At 40.2% G+C, this 26,273-nt stretch overlaps 2 protein-coding genes across 5 annotated transcripts in view; one reads left to right on the top strand and one right to left on the bottom strand.

Moving 5' to 3' along the window:
• The window catches only part of LOC109235489 (vacuolar protein sorting-associated protein 18 homolog), a 56,072-nt gene extending 30,195 nt beyond the window's left edge, over window positions 1–25,877 (top strand). For 3 of the 4 annotated variants that reach the window (XM_019401623.1, XM_019401624.1, XM_019401622.1), the window contains 7 exons: window positions 6,796–6,901; window positions 7,920–8,108; window positions 16,457–16,684; window positions 22,413–22,568; window positions 22,842–23,003; window positions 24,710–24,826; window positions 25,072–25,637. In XM_019401623.1, coding sequence (XP_019257168.1) covers window positions 6,796–6,901; window positions 7,920–8,108; window positions 16,457–16,684; window positions 22,413–22,568; window positions 22,842–23,003; window positions 24,710–24,826; window positions 25,072–25,245 — 1,132 coding nt within the window. In that variant the 3' untranslated portion in view covers window positions 25,246–25,637. Of the gene's footprint in view, window positions 1–6,795; window positions 6,902–7,919; window positions 8,109–16,456; window positions 16,685–22,412; window positions 22,569–22,841; window positions 23,004–24,709; window positions 24,827–25,071 lie in introns of all 4 variants that reach the window. The other variant, XM_019401621.1, reaches the window with a different exon arrangement.
• LOC109235491 lies at window positions 9,437–10,595 on the bottom strand. Its single transcript, XM_019401625.1, has one exon. The coding sequence runs from the start codon at window positions 10,257–10,259 to the stop codon at window positions 9,741–9,743; it is 519 nt and encodes a 172-aa protein (XP_019257170.1). The 5' UTR covers window positions 10,260–10,595; the 3' UTR covers window positions 9,437–9,740.

The following is a 26,273-nucleotide window of genomic DNA, read 5'->3' as shown; positions in this document are numbered from 1 at the left end:
ATATATTATCACTTTAAAATGAAATGAATTTTTAATTATCGATTACATTCACATGAGTTGGTTGTAATTTTTTGAGTTATAATTGGATTTATTATCAATTAATTAGAACTGAAATTTAATTCTTTCGAAAGATTGCATTTGCTGTTTGCAATACTAGTTATCCAATTGTAATTCTTTAATATATTTTCAATAGGAAATATGTACTAATTACCTAATAATAATGATGATCTAATATTTTTTAGATTTAATTGTTTTGAAAGATACCATTGGCTGTTCGCAATATTAGTTATGCAATTATAATTATTTAATATATTTTTTACCGAAAATATGTGTTTTAAGTTACCTAGTAACAACAACAGCAACAACATACCCAGTATTATCCCACACTGTGAGGTCTGGGGAGGGTAGTGTGTACGCAGACCTTACCCCTACCTTGTGAGGATAGAGAGCTGTTTCCAATAGACCTTCGGCTCAGGAAAGCATAAGCACCACATTAATGAAAATATAGGCAAGAAGGGACAACACCAAAAAAGCCATATAAAAGCAGAATAAAAGCAAGAAGATAGTAAGGTGATCAACAATGAAAGAAAACAGTTAGTCATAAAAACCTACTACCAACAGAAAGTGAGACTGCGTGCCAATACTACTGTTATGAACATTCTAGACTACCTACTCTACTACCCTAATCCTCGACCTCCATACCTTCCTATCAAGGGTCATGTCCTCGGTCAGCTGAAGCTGCGCCATGTCTTGCCTAATCACCTCTCCCTACCTTTTTTTTGGCCTACCTCTACCTCTCCGTAGGCCCTCCAATGTCAACCTCTCACACCTCCTCACCGGGGCGTCTGTGCTCCTCCTCTTCACATGACCAAACCACTTAAGCCGCGCTTCCCACATCTTGTCCTCAATAGGGGCCACACCCACCTTGCCGTGAATAACCTCATTTCTAATCCTATCTAACTTGGTGTGCCCGCACATCCATCTCAACATCCTCATCTCTGCTACCTTCATCTTCTGGACATGAGCGATCTTGACTGGCCAACACTCAGCCCATACAACATCGTCGGTCTGACTGCCACTCTGTAGAAATTACCTTTAAGTTTCGGTGGCACCTTTTTGTCACACAAAACACCGGAAGTGAGTCTCAATTACATCCATCACGCCCCAATACGATGTGTGACATCTTCATCAATCTCCCATCCCCCTGAATAATAGACCCAAGATACTTAAAACTTCCTCTCCTAGGGATGACCTGCGAGTCCAGCCTCGCCTCCCCTTCCCCCTTGAGTCTCACCACTGAACTTACACTCCAAGTATTCTGTCTAGTAAATGATTTAATATTTGTTAGATACAGATATATTTGTCAGCCGTTGAAGCTCATTTATTTTTTCATATTAAAAAGCATATTTAATTTTTATAAGATTAATATCCAGTTTTAATTAAAAATCTCTAATTATGCAATTACCACGGTAACATGTTGGTAGTAACAATGTAATTATGTTATTACAAACAGACAAGTAATTGAATTTACGAAGTTGTGTAATTACTACATTGTGTAACTACTAGGTGTCTAAACTCACGTTGTCAAAAAACCTGCTTGAAAGTCTTTGTAAATGTTCTGATCATTGGAATCTCATAGTAAAAGTTGTCGAAAAATCGGAGAGAAGTGGTAGCGCTGGAATAGCCACCCTGTAGGAGCAATATTTGAAAAAGAGGCACAGTGTTGTTGGACAATCACCGTAAATATGCAACATGTGGCCGAAAAGGTCTCTAGAAATAGGGAAGAATGGTAGATTATGGCTGGACAAGGTGTGACCTGAACGTCCACGAGAAAGAAAGGGAAAAAAAGAAATTATGAAAAGAAATAAAATTTGATCCGGCAAACATAAGGCTACCTATACCGGCAGGCAAAAGTTACGTAAGCCTCGACTAGAATTGTAAATGCTTTGGTACCATGTAACATAGAGATGACTTAATCATGCAAGATACTTATTTATAGGTGTCAAACAAGATACACATATGATATTTGTTCAAGGTGGGACAATATCTAATTTAAAACACAAATGCTAATATTGAACATTCTAATAGTGATTGTATAATGGCTGATGGTGCCCTCTTTAATATCTGGAGTACATTTGGTTTGTGATATTTGTTAGTTTGATAGTTAAATAGTAGTAAATAACCCTAATCCCATATGTATTAGGAGTAGGATATTATATATATAGGGCTCATTGTATCATTGCCATTATTAATCAAGAATATTTTCTCCCGTGCTTTCTCACATGGTATCAGAGCTTTGGTGAGAATAGATCGCTGTGTGTCATTCCAGCGACATCCGGGAAGAAAGAACTCAGTCACCGTGAGATTTTCCGGTGACCTAAGTGACTATTTGCGTCAAAGTCACTAATTATCGGTGTTGTGCAAAATCCAACACCACCAAAAGGTCCCCAAGAGATAGGCGACCAAACCCCAGAAAAAACCACCTGAAAACACTCACCCACGCGCCCCCACGTGCCTGCCGGAGTTCTGTCGCCGGAGGCGCGTCTGTCCCGCACGCCGGCGCGTGAGGGCTGTTCCGGCCAGAATTTCAAAAAGTTTCTTTTTGATGAAGAAATTTCAAAAAGTTTCTTTTGGACAGTGTAATCTTCTTGAGGACTAAAGTAAAAGGTGACTCTGCTCGATTATCAAGACGCCGCGGGAAATGGGAGCGGGTATGCTTACTGAGCCTACCCATCAAATTTACATCAGATTCCGACGACTTTTTTATTTTCCGGCGAGCTACAGTGTTTCTGGTGAACAGTAACAGTGAAACAGTGATTTCCAAACAATTTTCTGACATTTTCCGGCGTGAACATTATAATGTCATTCTTATTAGAAGCCTTAGACTCACAATTCGTTGGATCAAATGCATTAAATCCAATCCAGTTGGTTTCTTTACCGGATTATATTGAGTTCCTTCAGTACAAAGCACGTAAATAGACATCTTCAGGATTAGCCTCCGTTGTTCCAACAAATAGTAGCATCACTAGTGTCTCCCAATCTTCACCTTCTGAGTCTTGGGGCATTGATTCAGGTGCATCTGATCATATTTCTGGTAACAAATCTCTTTTCACTAGTATCTCATATTCTTAATCTCTTCCAACAGTCACAATGGCCAATGGGTCTCAAGCCATGAACTGCAATAGGTCAAACAAGTCCACTTCCTTCCTTACCTTTAGACTCAGTTCTTTATGTTCCTGGTGTCCTTTTAATCTCATAGCCGTTAGTCGCTTAGCCAAATCACTTAAATCTGCTGTTTTATTTCTTGATGACCTTGTTTTTATACAGGAACGCAGTACAGGGACTTTATTACCTTATCATTGCCAAAATCACATGGACTCGCATCTTGTCTTCCTCCAATAACTTCTCCCGTTACTGATTCAACAGATTTATTACATAAACGGTTAGGACATCCCAGTTTATCAAAACTTCAGAAAATGGTACCTGGCTTATCTCACTTGTCCACTCTAGAGTGTGAGTCGTGTCAGCTCGGTAAGCATACCCACTCCCATTTCCCGCGACGTCTTGATAATCGAGCAGAGTCACCTTTTACTTTAGTCTATTCAGATGTTTGGGGTCCTAGTCGAGTTAGTTCTACCTTAGGATTCCACTACTTTGTCAGTTTCATTGATGATTATTCCAGGTGCACTTGGATATTTTTGATGAAAAATCGATCTGAGTTGTTTTCTATTTTCCAGACCTTCCACGCTGAAATTCAAAATCAATTTGAGGTTTCTATCTGCACATTTCGTAGTGATAATGCCCTAGAGTATTTGTCTTCCCCATTTCCGCAGTTTATGAACTCCCATGGGATTATTCATCAAACATCTTGTCCGTACACATCCCAACAAAATGGGGTAGCTGAAAGAAGGAATAGACATCTTATTGAAACTGCTCGTACCCTACTCATACAATCTCATGTTCCGCTGCGTTTTTGGGGGATGCAGTTCTTACATCTTGTTATCTTATTAATCGTATGCCATCTTCAACTATCCAAAATCAACTTCCATTCTCTGTCCTGTTTCCCCACTTACCTTTGTTCTCTCTTTCACCCCGTGTCTTTGGGAGTACGTGCTTTGTTCATGACCTTACTCCAGGAAAAGATAAGTTAGCTCCTCGTGCTCTTAAGTGCATATTTCTAGGTTACTCAAGAACGCAAAAGGGATATCGATGTTATTCTCCTGACCTTCAGCGATTTCTTATGTCTTCCGATGTTACCTTCTTTGAAACCCAATCATACTTCATAGGTCCACTTAATCACTTAGATATTTCTGAGGTGCTACCCGTTCCTTATTTTGGAGATTCAGTCCCTATCTCCCATTCATCTTCCTCCATAGCTCTACCGCCTACAGTTCCAGTTGCAGCTCCACCACCTATAGCTCCAGTTCCACCAACTATAGCTCCAGTACCACCACCTAGTCCAATTCCACCAACTATAGCTCCAGTGCCACCACCTAGGTCAGTTCAACCTTCTACCGCTCCACCACTCCTGACTTATCATCGTCGTCCGCCCCCAGCATCAGGCCCAGCTGATTCACGTCCTGCACCTGACCCTGCTAATACTGCGGACTTGTCTCCTCTCAATTAACCGATTGCACTACGAAAAGGTATACGGTCCACACTTAATCCTAATCCTCATTATGTCGGTTTAAGTTACCATCGTCTCTCATCATCCCACTGTGCATTTGTGTCATCTTTGTCCTCTGTTTCCATCCCCAAGTCTACAGGTGAAGCACTGTCTCATCCCGGATGGCGACAGACTATGACTGACGAGATGTCTGCTTTACATACGAGTAGTACTTGGGAGCTTGTTCCTCTTCCTTCGGGTAAATCGACTGTTGGTTGTCGTTGGGTGTATGCAGTCAAGGTTGGTCCAAATGGCCAGGTTGATCGACTTAAGGCTCGTCTTGTTGCCAAAGGATATACTCAGATATTTGGACTCGATTACCGTGATACTTTTTCTTCCGTGGCTAAAATTGCATAAGTCCGCCTTTTTCTATCCATGGCTGCTGTTCGCCATTGGCCTCTCTATCAGTTGGACATTAAGAATGCTTTTCTTCACGGTGACCTTGAGGATGAGGTTTATATGGAGCAACCACCTGGTTTTGTTGCTCAGGGGGAGTCTAGTGGTCTTGTATGTCGGTTGCGCGGGTCCCTCTATGGTCTAAAGCAGTCTCCTCGAGCCTGGTTTGATAAGTTCAGCACAGTTATTCAGGAGTTTGGCATGGCTCGTAGTGAAGCTGATCACTCTGTATTTTATCGACATTCTGCTTCAAATCTCTGTATTTATCTGGTCGTTTATGTTGACGATATTGTTATTACCGGCAATGATCAGGATGGTATTAGTAAGTTGAAGCAACATCTCTTTCAGCACTTTTAGACTAAGGATCTGGGCAGATTAAAGTATTTTCTGGGTATTGAGGTCGCTCAGTCTAGCTCAGGTATTGTGATCTCACAACGGAAGTATGCCTTAGATATTCTTGAGGAGACAGGTATGCCAATGTTATTTGCAATTTACTCAGAATTTCTGCTGAAACCTGAGTGGCGGAAAGCGACAAAAATGTTGTGGTTTGCTTTTGTTGATCCAGGGCTTCTTGCTATGCTACAACACTATGTAAATCCATTTTGATTAGTAACATATACAAACAGAAAGATACCGGCCATCCTTGTTCATAGTGGTGGGAAGTTCTCTCGAAACTACTTGGTCAAGGGTTCAAGCCTGGTAAACGGTCTCAAAAATAAAAATAAAAACATACAAACAGAAAGATAGATCCATTTATCTATACTATCCATTTAGATTTTGATATCTAAAAAGGAATCGATTTCATTCAATGTTTGATTCAAAGAACTGCGCTTAGCGCACACTCGGGCTCATGGAACTCTCTGCTGCAATGGATGGCAGACGGTCTGTAGTACCCAAAGCAGTGGAGTGATCCAGTAGCGGGGAAGGGGCCTAGAAGTGCCTACTACTAGACCATACTACACTTGGCTCTACACATTTACACACCAGCTTCTTCTGAATTTAAAGGTGGACTTGAGAAGGTAAGGCAGTGTTTAGTACCTGCCTTGCCAAGTTCTTGTAGCGGTCACTATGGTATCTTTCGTAGGAAGGCCGGAACTCGCTTAAAACATGAAGCTTATGGGCTAGAAACACCAATAGGCCTTACCATCTAGGTTATTTTGTCATTTTGTGAAGCAAACATTTTTTGCTGGGTTTTTGTTAGGATTTCATACGGTTAAGTCTTTCTATGTATCCTGTGTTATAGTGTTTCTGTAGATCAAATGGCTTGAGCCTCCAACTTCCAGAACTTTAAGGTGATCTGGATATTGTGATTCTTTACTTATTTAGGAGAAGAATTGAAAAGCTTTGATTCATCTTTGTTCTCTTTGTTTCTTCTGTGAATTCTCCTTGACTTGTTGCAAAAGGCATAAATTCATGTTGATTTCCATATATCTTTTAGTTTTTTTTTTGGATAAGTACTTAATACTTTATACTTGAGGAAAAAATAAACTGCACAAATCTCATCCAATCATCTAGGATTCTGCAGAAATTGAAGACTTTTGTGTGCTCTAGCAATATATGTGGATAGCAGTATGTCATAATGGGCAGCATGAGTTTCTTAACTCTGAAGGCCCTCCTTTTCCTTCTTTTTCCCGCATTCAAGATATCCTTTATCTGCAAAGTCTTTGTATTTGTCGGTTAATATCAGTTCTACCATTTTTAATGAGAGCGTTTCTACCGTATGCCACCTGCAGGAATGAAACTCATGAAGTAATCAAGTACCTGGAGTATTGTGTTCATCGTTTACAAAATGAGGATCCTGGCGTTCACAATCTGTTACTTTCCTTATACGCCAAAAAGGTTCAAGTTATTTAGCTTTTGCAATGCTTATCTGGTCTCATGTGTGCATGCGGGATTTATCCATCTTTCCATTTTCTTTGAGATTTTTTAAATATGCAAATAATAACCCATCCACGATCTATGTTGCTCGGACTCTCCGAAAATGTGGCAGGATACGTGTCGGATCCTCCAAAAGTAGTGCATTTTTGAAGGATCCGACACGGGTGCGGCTACATTTTGGAGAGTCCGCGCAACATAGTCCACGATATCTTCGAATGCTTTGTCTGCATCTAATTTTACTCATTTACAGTTTATAATCTTTCACATTCATCTTTCTTCCCTTTTTCTGTTGAAAACGTGAAGAAACCACGGAAAAATTTAAGCATTATGTTAATTTTCCTATCTATAGCTATTCATCTTGAAAAATTATTTTTTATTTCATTTTGTTCATTCATAATTTATTCAAATTTATAAAAGGTAGCTTACACTTCACCGTAACAAGATAAACAAATGTTTCTTGCACGAACTGGGAGAAATCAGGACTACTTTGTTTACATGATCTGCTTTATACTGTGATGCTGCTTAATTGTTTTTCTGTTCAACACATTTTACAAGTTATACTTTGCAAGAATTGGGAGAACTCAGAACTTCTTTACGTGCTCTGCTTTTTCTTCTGTACCTCGTAATTAGTTATATCTTGGTATTTCTTCGTCATAGAAGTGTTGGATTATCTTAGCCCCTGAAACAAATTAATTCCAAGCCAAAAGAAGTTGGCCAATGGAGAATTGACACAAGGAATCAGGGCCTACCTCCATTTATAGGGAAGGGGCACATATTATATAGGTCTATTTTGCTTTGGGTAAATTTTGATCTTTTATCATGTAAATGTGAATATAAGTCATTAACCATAGCTTTCAGGAGAATCAGGAATGCCTTTCTGCACTCAACAACTTGCTAGATGTCTATTTGCATGCTTGTCAAGTAGAAATATGCCTAGTTGTGCCTAATTTTTCTCACTCACTTTTTTCTTTGCAAGTAGGAAGATGAGAGTGCTCTTCTGCGTTTCCTAGAATGCAAGGTTGGTAAAGGGCAACCAGGTGGCCCTGAATTCTTTTATGATCCCAAATATGCGCTTCGCCTTTGCCTCAAGGAAAAGAGAATGCGAGCTTGTGTTCATATATACAGCATGATGTCTATGCATGAAGAAGCAGTTGCTCTAGCACTACAGGTTCTGTTTCAATACTGATTGCCCTCTTTGTGTTTGCTGGTAGTCTAATGGTTCTTTTAACCTTCCTGCTTATATTCTGCAATTTATGACTACATTAACTATTAAGTTAGCTGATTCCGCCTAGTGGCAAATTAGCTTAAAAAAAGCTAGTTGATTTGTCAACAATAACAACAAACCCAGTAGTTTCCCACAAGTGGGGTCTGGGGAGGGTAAGATGTACGTAGTCTTACCCCTACCCTGGAAGGGCAGAGAGGCTGTTTCCGATAGACCCTCGGCTAGAGAACGGCTGAAAAAGAAAAGGTAATTGCAACAAGTAGGAATAACAACAAGATAAAATAAGATCGAATCCAAGAATGCAGTTAAACTCTAGGTATTAATGGCAATCTATGAATAAAATGATATCTAGTGCTAGCGAACTTAGTAAGACAAAGAGAAACGTTTGACTACCTACGAACCTTCTACGCTAATCTTTGACCTCCACACCCTCCTGCTAGGGCCATGTCCTCAGTCAGCTCCAGCTGCGCCGTGTCCCCCTAATAACCTCTCCCCAAGACTTCTTAGGCCTACCTCTACACTTCCTACTAACCACCGAGGCTAACCTCTCGCACCTTCTAACTGGGCTTCTCAGTGTTATTAAAAGCGCTCGCTTCTCGGTTTAAGCGCTGAAGCGACGCGAGGCGCAGGGCTATCGCTTTTCTGCTACAAAAGCGACTCACATTTAAAAAGCGCACGCTTTAACCGCTTAAGCGAGAAGCGCCACGATGGAAAATGCGGAAAAAAGCGTGCTTAAGCGAGCAGAAGGCATCTGCTAGGGTTTTTTTTAATAAATTTTGGCAAATAAACCATGTGTTAACAAATAAACATACGCTCTTCTGCTGCTCCAACTCCAGCGACGACGACTGCTGCTCCAACGACTTCTTCTCCAGTTCTCGGTAAGTTTCTTCAACGACTTCTTTTCTTCTTCTTCTTCTTCTGTTCTTCTTCTTCTGTCTCTTTTTCTTTCTATTTTTTTCACTTTCTATTGCTCTGTTCTACACATCTAATTTATGTCTGTTCTTCTGCCCTATTTTTCTCTTCTTCTTTCAATTTTTTTCACTTTTTAAGCGCTGATTTTGTGCCCTAAACGACTTCTTCTTCTTCTTCTGTTCTACTTTGTGCTTTGTTTTCTGCTTTATGCTCTGTTTTCTGCTTTATCATCTGCTTTATGCTCTGTTTTCTGGTTCGTGTGAATTAACTATTATGTTTTTTTGCTTAATATGTTATTTTTAATGAGTTCTTAGCCATTTATCTATGCCTATTTTTTTTTTAATTTATGTGTTAAATTGCGCTTCACATGAAAAAAGCGCTTGCTTCGCTTCTCGCTTCGCCTCGTCGCTTTTTTGCGCTTAACGCTTTCCAAAACACTGGGGCTTCTATACTTCTCTTCTTAACATGTCCGAAGCATCTCAACCTCGCCTCCCGCATCTCATCCTCCATAAGGCCACTCCTAGCTTTTCCCGAATAACTTCATTAATCTTATCCAACCGAGTATGTCCACACATCCACCTTAACATCTTCATCTCAGCTACTTTTAACTTCTGGGTATGAGGGTTCTTGACCGGCCAACACTCTGCTCCATACAACATAGTCGGTCTAACTACAACTACGTTTAAGTCTCAGCGGCACATTCTTATCACACAAGACACTTGAAGCGAGCCTCCACTTCATCCATCCTTCTTCGATACGATGCGTAACATATTCATCAATCTCCCCGTTACCTTGTATTATAGATCCAAGGTACTTGAAACTACCTCTCTTGGGGATGACTTGCGTATCAAGCCTCACCTCCATATCCTTTTCCTTGGTACCGTTGCTGAACTTGCACTCCAAGTATTCCGTCTTGGTCCTGCTCAACTTGAAACCCTTAGACTCTAAGGTCTGCCTCCAAACCTCCAGCATCTCGTTAACACCACCCCGCGTCTCGTCAATTAAGACTATGTCATTAGCAAATAACATACACCATGGCACCTCACCTTGAATGTGCCTCGTCAATGCATTCAAGGAAAATAAAAATGGACTAAGAGCTGATCCTTGGTGCAATCCCATCACAACCGGAAAGTGTTCCGAGTCTACTCCCGCTGTCCTAACCCATGTCTTAGCTCTATCATACATGTTCTTAATCACCCTAATGTAGGCTACTGGGACCCTTTAGCCTCCGAGCCTCGCCAGACCACCTCTCTCGGGACTTTGTCATATGCTTTCTCTAGGTCAATGAACACCATGTGCAAGTCCTTCTTCATCTCTATACCGCTCTACCAATCTCCTCACAAGGTGAATGGATTCCATAGTCGAACGCCCCGGCATGAAAGGGAACTGGTTCTCAGAAATGGACACACTGGTCCTCACCCTCACTTCAACCACCGTCTCCGTATGTCTAAGCAGCCCCTTATAATTATTACAACTTTGGATATCTCCCTTGTTTTTATATAGCGTGATCATCGCACTCCACTTCCATTCATCGGGCATCTTCTTCGTCCTAAAAATGACGTTGAATAGCTTAGTGAGCCACTTTAAACCTGCCCTATCCGCATTCTTCCAAAATTCCATAGGGATTTCGTCTGGCCCGATAGCTCTACCCCTGTGCATCTTACGCATAGCTCCCTCGACCTTCTCTACTCTTATGCGCCTACAATACCCGAAATGCGCATCTCGGAGTGCTCCAAGTCGCCAAGCACAATGTCCCTATCACCCTCTTCGTTTAAGAGTTTATGGAAATATGTCTACCATCTTCGTCTAATCTGAGCCTCTTTCATCAAAACTCTACCTTCCTCATCTTTGATACACTTTACTTGATCCAGATCACGGCCTTCCTCTCTCTCTCACCTTGGCTAGTGTCACGGGCACGTTTTATGTCTCACAAAAACAGCCCGCGCGGCAGCCAAGACTCGCCTTGACTTCAGCCTACTCCAACACTCGGCCAAAATTTTCAGCAACTTTGGACTTCGATTAATTTAGGCAGCGTCTCAACGTAGTAAGTTAGGACTGATTTAGGCAACGAAAATATGATGAAGGGATAGAATATAAACGTGAACAAAAGGCACAATATACAGGAAACTCTTTTCCCAACTTTGTATTTAACTCGAGCATACAAAGAAACTCAAACTCAAGTACATCCGTGTACAAAAATGAAGATCACTCTTGACCCTCACAAGACTACTCTTAACCTTAGGTGTTTTCACTCTTGAAAACAAGACTTAGGACTCCTTCCTAACTCAAAACATGCACTCTTACACGTTTTTAACTCTCATGCCACAAAAGGAAAGGGTCCTGCCCATTTATAATATATGAAACAGCCCCATGTTTACAATAGTTGCCCCATTTTAGGCCTAGACACTTGCCCACTCAGCCCACTACTTTACTTTAGTGTAGTTGACACCCCCAACTACTAGGATCATGTAAATCATGCTAAAGTAAATGGGATCATGGCCCCCAAAAACGTGCTAACTCCTGCCAGCATTTTAGCAAAGCTCCAACTGCTGCCCATGTGCACAGCATGTGCCGGTAACCGCCTTTGACTTTGTCAAACCAAGACTTGCTGCCCCAATTTCGTGCCTTGGCTTGGACCAGCTCCAATGCCATTGTATCCAGCTGCATTGTGCCACAAATTGCCTTGCCATCGCCCACGAACTTGGCCCGTTTGCCGCAACTCATTGCCATGACAAATCTGCCCGCGCACTGCCTTCCCGTCGCACATTTGCTTGCCTTTGCCTATCCGTTTTTGCCTTGCCTTGGCATCACTGCCTCATGCCTTGATGCCTTTGCCATAATCAAGTGTCACCCTTAGCCCGCAACTCATTGTCAAGCCCTTGCCAAGCTGCCTCGCATCCGTTCAAAGCCTTAGCCATCGCTTGCCCGTTTCCCTTTTTGACTTTGGTGCTACTCGTGCACCTCTCTTTGCAACACTCTTGCTGCCTCATGGCAACACTCTTGTTGTCAAGTCGAGCTCAATTGGCGGAGGTCTAACAGCTAGCCCGTATAGCTTCTTGTCCCCGATTTTGGCCCCAAGCTCTTCGTACAAAGGCCCAAAACGCTGCAGTTTTAGCCGTAGTAACCGCTAACTTCGCCTCCTTCTTAGCCCTCCTATACCCCTCCCTGTTCATCCTCTTCGCCTCCTCGTCCATGCTCTCTATAAGTTTCAAGTACGCTGCTTTCTTGGCTTCCACTTTCTCTTGTACCTCCTCACTCCACCACCAGTCACCTTTGTGGCCGCTAGGGAAACCCTTCGAGACCTTAACACTTCTTTCGCAGCTACTCTAATACACTCCGCTGTCGTGGTCCACATACAGATCGCGTCCCCACTGCTCCTCCAGGCTCCCAAAGCCAACAACTTCCCCCCAACTCCTGCGCTTTGTCCTTAGTCAAAGCACCCCACCTGATCCTGGGTTTACCATACACAACCCTCTTCTTCCTCTTCCTCACGATCTCCAAGTCCATCACCAATAACCTATGTTGAGTCGTGAGATCTCGCTTGGCCTAACCTTGCAACCCTACCCCTCGCTGGAATGTGACCAAGTGCTCCTCCCTCTTCAGAAAACACGAGTTAGCAATCACCAAATCAAAGGCTTTAGGATAGTCCAACAACGAAGTACCTCCTTCGTTCCTAACTCCAAAGCCAAAGCCAAAGCCAAAGCCATGCACACCGTCATAACCCCTAGAGGTTGCACCAATGTGACCATTGAAATCACCTCCTGTGAATAACTTCTCGGTGTGCAAAATACCACGGACCAACCCGTCAAGGTCTTCCCAGAAACGCCTCTTAATCTCCTCGTCTAAACCCACTTGAGGCGCGTAAGCTCTAATCACGTTTAAAGTAGACCCTCCCACAACTAGCTTAATAGCCATCAGCCTGTCGCTCACCCTCCTAACTTTTACCACTAGCTCCTTAAGTTCCCTGTCAACCAAGATACCTACCCCATTCTTATCCCTCTCGCGTCTTGAGTACCACAATTTAAACCCATCAGCATCTCGCGCCTTCGAACCCACCCATCTAGTCTCTTGGACACAAGCTATGTTGATCTTCCTCTTCTGGAGGATCTTTGCTAACTCTATAGACTTCCCCGTCAAAGTACCTATGTTCCAGGACCCCACTCTCAACCTAGAGACTCCACAAGCTATGTTGATCTTCCTCTTCCGGAGAATCTTTGCTAACTCTATAGACTTCCCCGTCAAAGTACCTATGTTCCAGGACCCCACTCTCAACCAGTGTTTGGAAAAGCGATCGCTTCGTCGCTTTAAGCGCGAAGCGATGCGAAGCGACAGGGTATCGCTTTTTACTGCATGAGGCGATGCGATCGTGTGAAGCGCACGCTTCAGTGAAAAAAACGACAAGTCGACGAGGCGACGAAGCGAGTGAAGCGATCGCTTCTTTTAAAAAATCGCAGCTGGGCCCTTTTTAAAAAAAAAAAGATTGGGTCTGTTTGTAAATTATACAAAACAGACCCCTAACCTCGCTTCTGTAATTGCTTGACAAGACAGAGACCTCTTCTCTCTTCTTCATCGACAAAACTAGGGTTTCCAGGTAAGTTTGTTCTCCTTTCTTCTTCTCATTTTTTTCTTTCTTCTTTCTTTCTTCTTCTTGTTCCCTTCCAGATTCTGCTCTTTATTTCTTTCTTTTTCCTTCTTTCTTCCTTCTTCTTCTTCTCTTCTCTTTTTCACTTTTTCTCCTCCAGCGTCTGCACAGCTAGGGCAGGCGTTGGTTTTCTTTTTTCCCTCCCTTTTATTCTTCTTAATTTTAATATGTATTTTAGTTTATAAAATTACTTATTAAATATATGTGTTATATCTTTCAGTTTATTTGATTTTTTAATGTGTATTTCAGTTTAAAAAATTAATTATTTTATATATGTTATATTTTCAGTTTATTTGATTAATTTTATATATATATATATATATATATATATATATATATTAGTTTATTTGATTTTTTTAATGTGTATTTCAGTTTGTAAATTAATTATTATATATATTATATGTACTTTCACAATTGCGCTTCGCTTTTGAAGCGAGGCGAGCCCCTGTCGCTTTTTTGCGCTTCGCGCTCTCAAAAACACTGGGTCGGGGTAAGTTCAAAGTCCGAAAAATGGAACACGTTGTGTGCCGGGTCCCAGCATGTGACCAATGCTCTTATAATGTCTCCCCGAGGCACAATCTCCAACAAACCGGTAAGCCNTGTGTGTGTGTGTGTGTGTGTGTGTGTGTGTGTATATATATATATATATATATATATATATAAGACTTAGTTTATTTGATTTTTTTAATGTGTATTTCAGTTTGTAAATTAATTATTATATATATTATATGTATTTTCACAATTGCGCTTCACTTCAGTGAAGCGTGCTTCGCTTTTGAAGCGAGGCGAGCCCCTGTCGCTTTTTTGCGCTTCGCGCTCTCAAAAACACTGGGACAAAGTCTTCTCGATTACAACCCTCAAAATGAATTTTTGTACAGGATTCTGGGAAGAGATTATGATCGACATTAGGCATATTCACATTTCGAATTGTCTGCAAACAGCCCTCTGCTTCTAGCTTCTATGACAATTTTCTGTAAATATTTGAGCTCACCTGTAGGAGTTTTTGCTTTTTTTCTACGTAGGCCTTGTTGACANCCCCCCCCCACCCCCAAAAAAAAATTCCATCTGAGGACATGGCCTTATTCAACCATCACTCACCCCAACCACTATAATCTAAGGAAAATTAAGCTAGAACTGTCGCTAAAACAGACAAAGGATTAAACTAAAGGAGGCAGGTCTAACACTTATAGCTCTAACCACTAGAAATGCGTACAGATAAGACAAACAGACAAGCAAGAATTAAACTAGTGATAACAATAGTTATATAAAAGAAGGCCAACAGAACAGCTACTAAGAATCCAAATTACAGTCTAGAAATCCATAAATAGTTACTAGCAATTAAAGTATTCAGGCAGATGCACTAATTAACTGTAGGAAATCAAGAATTAGGCTTAAACTATCGCAAACTAATTGGATACCAACAAGGAAGACAGAGATATTGATCGAAGAACAGGAGGTACCAACTCCCGATTAGTGCGAAACATGGGTGAATCGTCGTAAATATCAAGGCCGCGCTGCCGTAGTAACCTAGTTGATTTCCCGCTGCCACCAACCGATTTTGACGTCCGCCGCACTCTTTGATCCGGTAGTGAATACCTGCAAACACATAAGGGGGAACTAAAGAAATTGTCCTGTTTTCACTTATTCTATTGCTGGACGTTTATTTCTTTGGAGTTTCTAAAAATGCACCTTCTGTTTCGATAAAGCAAGAAACCAAAATTTGAATTTACATAAAATGATTAGATCAATTTAATATTCGTATTTAACATGGAAAAATCAAATTCTATATCTGGAACATTGGCGCAATATTATTATGAAGCTAAAGAGTTCGTCTGATCACTGCTCAAAATAGTGAAGCGACTTCAAAAATAGCCTTTCACTCTCTTCTTTGTCTCCTCAAGCTGATTTGTCATGTTAGCAATTTTCATGCATCATTTATTGTCCTTTGGGCTTAAGCTGAATGGAAGAGTGGAAGGGATGAGGTTGGTCTATTAACTGTTGCTTTACACATGCGTAGGAAAACAGAACAAGTCAACCACAAGCTTTACTTGTTACATACACTAAATAAAGAGAAAAAAGAAAGTGTAAAATCCAACAGAACTTATCTGAGTGATTTCTTCCTTATTTATTTGTATTCAAGTTGTTGCTCCAAAAATCAAGGCTATGGTGGAGTTTTAAGGTGTATTTATTATGAAAAATGATATATTTTCACTCTAGACAAACAGCGTTGAGCTAATCATATAGTCATCAAATGTCCACACTTTGATTGCTTGGATCGCATCTAAACATTCCTTCCTAATTTCTACTGCTGCAGATTGTTTCGTCTTTTCCTTTTGGTCCCAATGCTTGATGTAGACTGAACTTGTTTCTTTTATGATTCTAATTTTAGTCCTAATATACCAAGGTTTATTTTGCTTTATTTGCTTACTGATATTTTGAATTATTGTTTGGGCGTTGTATTTATTTTTGAAAGTAACAATATGCTTTCAAGAGTGTTTGAGCCAATGTTTCCAAAGGAGAATTTTTTAAGAAAACACCAACGTCTACTGGGTTTTAAGCACGGTGCACACTTTAGCGATATAAGATGCGGGAGAAGGAAAAAAATAAAAAAATGTATGTGTTACGCAGAAATTCTATGCTTCACCTATAGATCCTGTCAGGTTTTGGCATCACTTTCAAGAACTTTTCTATAGGTCTCTCGTGGAGAAGACACCATTCACAACTTCCTTTAATTCAATAGGTTGATCCAGAGCTTGCGATGGCTGAAGCAGACAAGGTTGAAGATGATGAGGACTTGAGGAAGAAGCTTTGGCTTATGATTGCTAAGCATGTCATTGAGCAGGAAAAAGGAACCAAAAGGGAGAATATACGAAAGGCAATTGCTTTTCTCAAGGAAACTGATGGTCTATTAAAGATTGAGGACATCTTACCCTTCTTCCCAGACTTTGCTCTAATTGATGACTTCAAGGTAAGTTCCACTGGCTTATACTTCACTGCTTCTAATATTTATTGGTTTTAATCCTTTATATTTCTTCATTGGAAAGTTGTAATATAGCTCACCAGATAAATTACAGCCTCACCTTAAATATATCTTTTCCCTGTCAAAGGAAAAAGAGCATAGATAGCTGCTTCTGATCAACCAGCTGAAGTTTAAAAGGTAAATTCAAAGAAAATAATAAGGAAGAAAAGAGATGTGGAATTTAAGAGCAACTGGTAGGTCTCAATTAGAAGTTCGATGTCCTGCATGTGCTGGTTGACAATGTGAGAATGCATTGGAGAAAAATCTATTTATTGGTTTTCTGTTTAATTATAATACAAATACATATCATACTCCTATTCTATCTGAGACTAGGACTAGTTCAATTTATGTACACAACTATCTAACACTACCCCTCAAGCCGGTGCATACAAATCATATGTACCGAGCTTGTTACATATGTAACTAATACGAGGACCAGTAAGGTACTTGGTGAAAATATTTGCAAGCCGATCATTCGACTTCACAAACTTTGTAGCAATATCTCCTTAGAGTATCTTTTCTTTGACGAAGTGACAGTCAATCTAAATGTGTTTAGTTCTCTCATGGAACACCAGATTTTATGCAATATGAAGGGTAGCTTGGTTGTCACACACAAGTTCCATCTTGCTGACCTCACCAAATTTCAACTCATTAAGCAATTCTTTAATCCAAACTAGCTCACATGTTGCCACAACCATTGCTCGATATTCTGCTTCTGCACTAGACCGAGCAACTACATCTGTTTCTTGCTCTTTCACGATACTAAATTACCTCCTAACACACAATATCCAAACGTAGAATGTCTATCAGAAGGTGATCCTGCCCAGTCAGCATTAAGTACCCAACAATTTGCTCATGGCCTCGATATTCAAACAATAATCCTTTGCCTAGAGCTGATTTTATATATCGAAGAATGCGAACAACTGCATCCCAATGACTATCAGGGAGAATCCAGGAACTGACTTACCACACTCACTGGAAAGGAAATGTCAGGTCTAGTCACTGTGAGGTAATTTAATTTACCAACCGGCCGCCTATATCTTGCAGGATCGCTAAGAGGCTCCCCTTGGTAGAAGTTTAGAATTCGGGTCCATAGGAGTGTCAACAGGTCTACAACTTGTCATTCCTGTCTCCTCAAGAATGTCTAAGGCATATTTCCGTTGTGAGATTAAAATACCCGAGCTAGAATGAGCGATCTCAATACCTAGAAAATACTTTAATCTGTCCGGATCCTAATAGTGCTGAAAGAGATGTTGCTTCAACTTAGTAATACTATCCTGATCATTACCGGTAATAACAATATCATCAACATAAACCACCAGATAAATACTGGGATTTGAAGAAGAATGCCAATAAAACACATAGTGATCAACTTCACTATGAGTCATGCCAAACTCTTGAATAACTGTGCTGAAGTTACCAAACCAGGCTCGAGGAGACTGCTTTGGACCATAGAGGGACCGACGCAACCGACATACAAGGTCACTAGACTCCCCCCGGGCAACAAACCCAGGTGGTTGCACCATACAATGTTGTGAAAAGCGCTCGCTTCAGCGCTCTAAGCGTGAAGCGAAGTGAGGCGGCCACTGTGTCGCTTCTGTAGGGTGAAGCGTAGCAGGTAGGTTGAAGCGTTCGCTTTTGCCAAAAAAGCGAGAAGCGATGGAAGCGCTCGCTTTTGTCTTTTAAGTCACTGATAAATAAAAAGGCTCAGTCTTTTTTTACAAAATCAGCGAGCAATAGAGCAAGTAGCGACTAGAGTTTCAATTTTCAAGCTAGGTATGTTTGAAGCGACTAGGGTTTCAATTTTCAAGCCCAGGTATGTTTTCTTCTTCTTATTCTCAGTGTTTAAAATAGCAGCGAAATGCTGCCAGTTTTTTTCCCCTTTAGTTCTTCTTTTTCTCATTTTCTCTTCTTCTTCTTCTTCTTATTTTAGTTTCAATCCTTAGTATTGCAGCGAAATGTTGCCAATTTTTTTTTCCTTCAATTCTTTATCTTTTGTTCTTAGTCTCACTGCCAATGTTTTTAGTATTGGCAGTTACATGTGTTATCTATGCAATATTTATTTTAATATTTTTCTTAATTCCGCTTCACTTCAAAAAAGAGAGCGTTTTGCTTCACGTTTTAAGCGAAAAGGGGCTTGTCGCTTTTCCTCGCTTCACGCTCTTCACAACATTGGCTCCATATAAACCTCATTCTCAAGGTCACCGTGAAGAAAAACATTCTTAATGTCCAACTGATCTGATAGAGAGGCCAATGGCGAACAATAACCATGGATAGAAAAAGGCAGACTGATGCTATTTTAGCCTCGAGAGAGAAAGTATAACTGTAATCGAGCCCAAATATCTGAGTATACCTTTGGCAACAAGACGAGCCTTAAGCCGATCAACTTGGAAATCTAGACCAACTTTGACTGCATACACCAAACGACAACCAAAAGTCGATTTACTCGAAGGAAGAGAAATAAGCTCCCAAGTACCACTCGTATGTAAAGTAGATATCTCGTCAATCATAGCTTGTCGCCACCCTGGATGAGACAATGCTTCACCTGTAGACTTAGGGATGGAAACAGAGGACAAAGATGATACAAATGCACAATGGGGGTGATGACAGAAGATGGTAACTTAAATCGACATAATGGGGACTAGGATTAAGTGTGGACCGTGTACCTTTACGAAGTGCAATGGTTTGATTGAGAGGAGACAAGTCCGCAGTATCAGTAGGGTCAGGTGCAGGATGTGAATCAGATGGGCCCGATGCTGGGCGCGGACGATGATGATAATTCAGGCTTGGTGGAGCTGTAGAAGGTTGAACTGGACTAGGTGGTTGAACTGGAGCTATAGGTAGTGGAGCTGCAACTGGAGCAGTAGATGGTGAAGCTGGAGTTAGAGGAAGATGAATGGGAGATAGTGGCTGAACCTCCAAAAGATGGAGTTGGTAGCACCTCAGAAATATCTAAGTGATTATCTGGACCTGTGAAGTATGATTGGGTTTTAAAGAAGGTAACATCAGCAGACATAAGGTACCGCTGGAGGTCAGGAGAATAGCATCAATATCCTTTTTGCGTTCCCGAGTAACCCAAAAATACGCACTTAAGAGCACGAGGAGCTAACTTATCTTTTCTTGGAGTAAGGTTATGAACAAAACACGTGCTCCCAAAGACATGGTGTGGAAGAGAGAACAAAGGTACGTGGGGAAATAGGACTGAGAATGGAACTTGATTCTGGATAGCTGAAAATGGCATACGATTAAAAAGATAGCTAGACGTAAGAATTGCATTCCCCCAAAAATGCAACGGAACATGAGATTGTATGAGTAGGATACAAGCAGTTTCGATAAGATGTCTATTCTTTCTTTCAGTTACCCCATTTTGTTGGGATGTGTACGGATGAGATGTTTGATGAATAATCCCATGAGAGTTAATAAACTGCTGAAATGGGGAAGACAAATACTCCATGGCATTATCACTATGAAATGTGCGGATAGAAACCCGAAATTGATTTTGAATTTCAGCGTGGAAGGTCTGAAAAATAGAAAATAACTCAGATCGGTTTTTCATCAAAAATATCCAATTGCACCTGGAATAATCATCCGTGAAATTGACAAAGTAGCGGAATCCAAGTTAGAACTGACCCGACTAGGACCTTAAACATCTGAATGGACTAAAGTAAAAGGTGATTCTACTCGATTATCAAGACGTCGAGGGAAATGGGAGCGGGTATGCTTACCAAACTGACATGACTCACACTCTAGAGTGACAAGTGAGATAAACCAGGTACTATTTTCTGAAGTTTTGACAAACTAGGGTGTCTCAACCGTTTATGTATTAAATCTGGTGAATCAGTAACAGGACAAGTTGTTGAAGGAAGACAAGATGTGAGTCCATGTGATTTTGCAAGGATAAGGTAATAAAGTCCATCTGATTCACGCCTGGTACCAATGATCTGCCCTGTACTGCGTTCTGTATAAAGACAAGGTCATCAAGAAATAAAACAGAGCATTTAAGTGATTTGGCTAAGCGACTAACGACTATGAGATTAAAAGGACCACCGAGAACATAAAGAACTGAATCTAAAGGTAAGGACGAAAGTGGACTTGCTTGATCGATTCCAGTTGCCATGGTTTGAGACCCGTTGGCCATTGTGACTGTTGGGAGAGATTGAGAACATGAAATTGTAGTGCAAAGAGATATGTTACCATATGATCAGATGCACTTGAATCAATGACCCAAGACTAAGAGGTTGAAGATTGGGAGACACAAGTCACGCTACTAAGTGTTTGAACAACGGAAGCTATCCCTGAAGATGTCTGTTTACATGCTTTGTATTGAAGGAACTCAATATAATCCGATAAAGAAACCATCTGGATTTGGATTCAATGCATTGGATCCAACGGACTATGAGTTAAAGGCATCTGATACGAATGCCATTATAATGTTGCGCCGAAAAGCAGAAATTTTTTGGAAATCACTGTTCACCACGGAGAAAAATATAAAAAGCGGTCGAAATTTGATTTAAATTTGATGGGTAGGCTCAAATTTGCGAGGAGAAGACACTGTCCTGAAGAAGTTTTCCCAAAATCTGTCCGGAAACAGCCTCACGCGTCGGCGCGTGGACGTCGGAACTTCGCCGTAGAAATTCTTCCGGCTGCGCGTAAGGGCGCGTCAGTCCTTTTCTGCTGGAGATTTTTTTAAGGGTTGGTCGTCGAGCTCTGATCTACTTCCTGGTGGTGTTGGTTTTTGCACAACACCGACGGATACTATTGTTCTTGCGAACAGACCTGATTTTGCCCGAAAAAGGGGCTTCCGGTTGACTGTTTTCTCTTCCCGGAGTCGCTGGAATTTATGCACACCGATAAATTTCTCATGGTTGCTCTGATACCATGTGAGAATGCACGGGAGAACAACTATTTATTGATATTCTGTTTAATTATAATATAATGAGCCATATTTATACAATACATATCATACTCCTATTCTATGCGGGACTAGGACTAATTCATATTATGTACATAACTATCTAACATACAACACATACGGTATAAAAGACAATAATATTTGGCTGAGTCTGAGATTTTTGTACTACCTTACCTACCATGCTTTGATCTCTTCTTTTATCAATTCGATCATGAGTCTGTTACTAAATTTATGATTAGTTCAGAAAATCTAGAAAATACCCATTCCTTCATGGTTTAATTCCTTTGCATCAAGCAAATCATTTTATTTGGACAATCAATTTTCAGTCTCTGTTTTCCAACTCCTAGCCAGGGGCGGATCTAGCACTATTGATGTAGGTTCATTAGAACCCATAACTTTTAGCCTAGACTTGGATTTATCTCTGTAAAACCCACTGAAGTTGCTGAAAATGCTGAACTATGAACCCAGAACTCAAACAAGGTGATGGGCTCAGTGGTTGGAACCTGAGTCATGAACTCATAGAATTAAAATCCTGGATCTGCCTCTGCTCCTAGCTAAGAGTTGCTTGAGCTTCAGTCTTTTCTGATCAATTGAGTAGTTTTTTTTTCTTTTGGTACTGAGATCAATTGAGTAATTTCAGCATTAGTTGGTCAGTAAACAGTGTACATTGGGTCACCTTTAGTGATTATGTTGTCTTGTCATTCTATAATGGTCATTTCTATGTTCAACTGCTTCTACATTAACTTTTTTCAATAATTTTTATAGGAAGCAATTTGCTCATCCTTAGAGGATTACAACGAGCAAATTGAAAAATTAAAGCAGGAGATGAATGATGCAACCCGTGGTGCCGATAACATTAGAAATGACATCAGCGCTCTTGCTCAGCGATATACTGTCATTGATTGGGATGAGGAATGTGGGGTAATGGTCTCCTGATGTTTGCTCTTTTGCATTTCTTTAGCATTACCTCCATTATATGCTTGTATCTGTATTGCTTATTTCTTCCTCTCTTAGGCATATAATCTGATTCTGTTGCAGACTTCAGGATAATAGCTGTAGCCTGCTAGTATTTTATTCTTCATCGTATCTGCAATATTTATTGTTCGTAGACTGCTGTACATGCATTCCTTTGGCTTTCTTTCTTTCTTTTTTTCCTTTTTACTTAGCTTCCCTCCAATATTTTTCCATTTTTAGGTTTGTCGACGGAAAATATTAAATGTGGGTGGTGATTATCGAATGACTAGAGGTTATATGGCTGTTGGACCAATGGCTCCCTTCTATGTCTTTCCATGTGGTCATGCGTTTCATGCACAATGCCTGATAGCTCACGTGACTAGGTGTACTAATCAAGCTCAAGTAAGTGACAGAAGAGTGTCTTTTCCTGCTCAGCTTCTGCTTATCATTTGAATAGTGGTTGTACTGCTTTGTCTTCTCATCTCTTCATATATGTGAGAGCACATTTTTATTGTCTTATCTGTATTTTGCATTATTGACATCGGCAAACCATGTTGAAAATGATCTTGTTACTTTTGGTTAGTGCAATTATGACAACTGGAAGTATTAGGTTATTTGCTTTAAAATTTATTTTCACTTTGTGGGAATTGTGAAATTCGGCACAAGGGATGGGGGTAAAGTTGAGATTCAGTTTCAGGACCCCCTGGCTATGGTCAAAGCTTTGACCGTTAAACCAACGCATGCAGATAGTTATGTTGCAGGTTGCTAGGTTTTCAGATTAAGTAATAGTGTTTCTGATGATAATGTCTTTTTCTTTCTGGTGTTATGCTGGTCTTCTCAATATTTAGTTGTCTTTAGAAATTTTGAAGAGATTTCTTGGTTTAACAAGTTTGCATGGATATGAGTGGGGCCTTTTAGGCAGTGACTAAACGATTAGAAATTGGGTTAGTTGGAAAATGTTCTCAAAACCTGGGTGGGCGAACACTTATCCGATGCCTTCGTTCTTACACTTATAAATTACATTTGTTAGAAAGGGTATGAGATGATTATGGGTAATTTTCTGTGAAGCTCAACATTCGTACAACAACTGATAGTAACAAATAGCCTAGAGTGGATTGCAAAAGTTGACTTCAAGTCCGAAATCTTTTATGTCACAGTATATACACGCTGCATTCATCGACAAATGTATGTAGAAATGGAAATCATCTTGAGTGATGCTTAAAGCTATGAAGCTATGCAAAGCAAGGGTCTTCATGGGTGAAGTCATGCACTTTAGAGAAGTGTATGCTTTAAACAATGACGCACAAAGTGAATACTTACCTTCTTACAAAAGAAAAATATTAAAAAATAATGACGCACAAGGTGATTCTGGCAAGAATCAGTTGTTTCTTTGAATTTCAACTTTGAGGAGTTGGACTAATATCGGCATCATTGTATATTGGATACTGAAATTAGTTACCTTAATTGTAATTTAATTCTTAGAGTACTAAACTCGTATATGGTTGATATTTTTAAATTTTCCGTAAATTGTGTGCTTCATTTCAAAGAAGTGTGCGCTTCGCTTCTTACTTTTTGCTTCAAGGCCAATGAACCCTGTGTATTTTTCGCGCTCTTGACTTTTGAAAGCATTGCTTGTAAAGAACTCAGGTTTCATTAGTTGATTTGTGATTCTTCCTCCTCCTGTTCTTTAGACATGTTCTCCAGATTTTTTGCAGTTCTAGTTTCCAGCAATGAGCCAGATTCTCTTCTTTAATTAACGTGAAAATATCCTTTATGCGTAAATATTAGCATTGATAAGTTGTCTGTGATGGTGCCAAATATAATGTGCTCAGATATTATCTGTTACCTCTTTTGGTTTAATATCTTTGCTTCTAATAATTGTTAAACGAAAAGTAGATCTATTTCAGTTCTGCTTTTCCGCAATGACCAATTAACAGGCCAAATAAGCATAATCTTGCAGTTGATACTTGCAATCATAAATATCCCTGAGAGGGCCACATATATGTCTTCCAATACCATCTGTTACTTCTTGCGAAGAAATGTCTTTGCTTCTGGTAATTACTTGGGTTGACAGTCTCTATAACGTTTTCCTTAAAATGGTATTGCAGGCCGAATACATTCTGGATCTGCAGAAGCAACTTACTTTACTTGGTGCTGAATCTAAGAATGTGTCAAATGGTGGCTTGTCTGAAGAACCACTAGTTAGCGTGACTCCCATGCATAAGGTTAGTCTTATGCTTATAAAATATCACTCCCTTTAAGTGGCTAATTCATTATAAAAGAAGTTTTTTTTACCAGTCATTTTGATTGTCTTGGTTTTTGATAAATGGATGATTCATTTCAAACTGAAAGGATCTTGTCTTGAGACAAAACGAATCATATGAGCTCACTCCATGTTGATTCATCTAGACAATGTAGCCCTAGTTTCTGGCTTTCCGTATTTGATTGTTTGCCAAACTGGATGCTGCAGATCCGGTCACAGCTGGATGATGCTGTAGCCAGTGATTGCCCATTTTGTGGTGACCTTATGATCCAAGAAATTTCTTTGCCTTTCATCCTTCCAGAAGAAGCAGAAGAATCTGAATCGTGGGAGATAAAACCACATAATCATCCTAGTCAGAGAAGCCTTTCCTTGGCTGTGTGATTTTATCATCTGTTATTGCAGGTTTCTCCCTGCAATTGCTTGTTTTAGGTTTTCCCCAGAAAAAAGGGGGGCTTGTTTGAGGTGCTAAAAGAATTGCTTGTTTGAGGGGGGCTAAAAGATGCAAAAGGAAAAAAGAGACTTTATCGTAAGACAAGAACAAGAGAGGCACTTTACTAGTTGAAGAGATGGAACTTCTTGGTGTGGGTGAGTGATCGCAAGCTTGTTTGAGGTGCCAAAAAGAATTGCTTGTTTGAAGTGCTAATTTATCAGGTTTGACAGTAATTGTTGCAACATGAAGCTAATGCAAGCAACAGGGGCCTGTTGATTGTAGGGGCAATTAATCGCCCAAAGATTTTTCTCTAATCTGGGAAAAGCTTTTCTTTTCTTCTTTTTCCTCCTATGTCTATTGTATCATTTTGTGGTAAGACGTGTTCCTCCAATTGTATTATGAGTCAACTATAAACTTTATTTGAGAAAATAAATGATCATCCGCATGGTAACTATTAAGCAATCGAGTCAAGTTTCCAGTGTTGCTGTTAAAATGATGCAAACAGGGAAAGGTGTCTTCAGCTGCTGCCTGCTTTTGTTCTAAATTTTTTTTATGATATGGAAATGTCCATTTCTTTTTCGGAGTAAGGATGTTCCCTCTTTTTTCATTTCCTCGGTGGGCACCATAAGCAGTGTCTTAATATAATATGATAATCAAAAGCTGGAACTCCGCACAACAAAAATGAGCAAATTGCACTTTGGCCCCTTATATTTGCTTCAGATGAGTTCCATACGTAATGCGACTTACTTTCTTCATCCTTGTTGCACTATTCCTGATCCTTCCTACTATCGAAGCTGCCTTACTTTCCACAGAAAACAGGTAATGGTAGGAAAACTGGAAATAGAGAAATAAAACATCACGAGATAAACAATTCTTTTTTCTGCTAGACGTGCATAAAACATCATGCCTTTATCAAGCTGTGAGCTGTATCACTCTTTTATCTCCTTTCACGATGGTGTTTAATTAAATATATTTACGA

This window comes from Nicotiana attenuata, chromosome 12, assembly GCF_001879085.1.
Source record: "Nicotiana attenuata strain UT chromosome 12, NIATTr2, whole genome shotgun sequence".
Lineage (NCBI taxonomy): Eukaryota > Viridiplantae > Streptophyta > Magnoliopsida > Solanales > Solanaceae > Nicotiana > Nicotiana attenuata.
The sequence above is the reverse complement of the archived record's forward strand: the minus strand, read 5'-3'. Positions and strand labels throughout refer to the sequence as shown.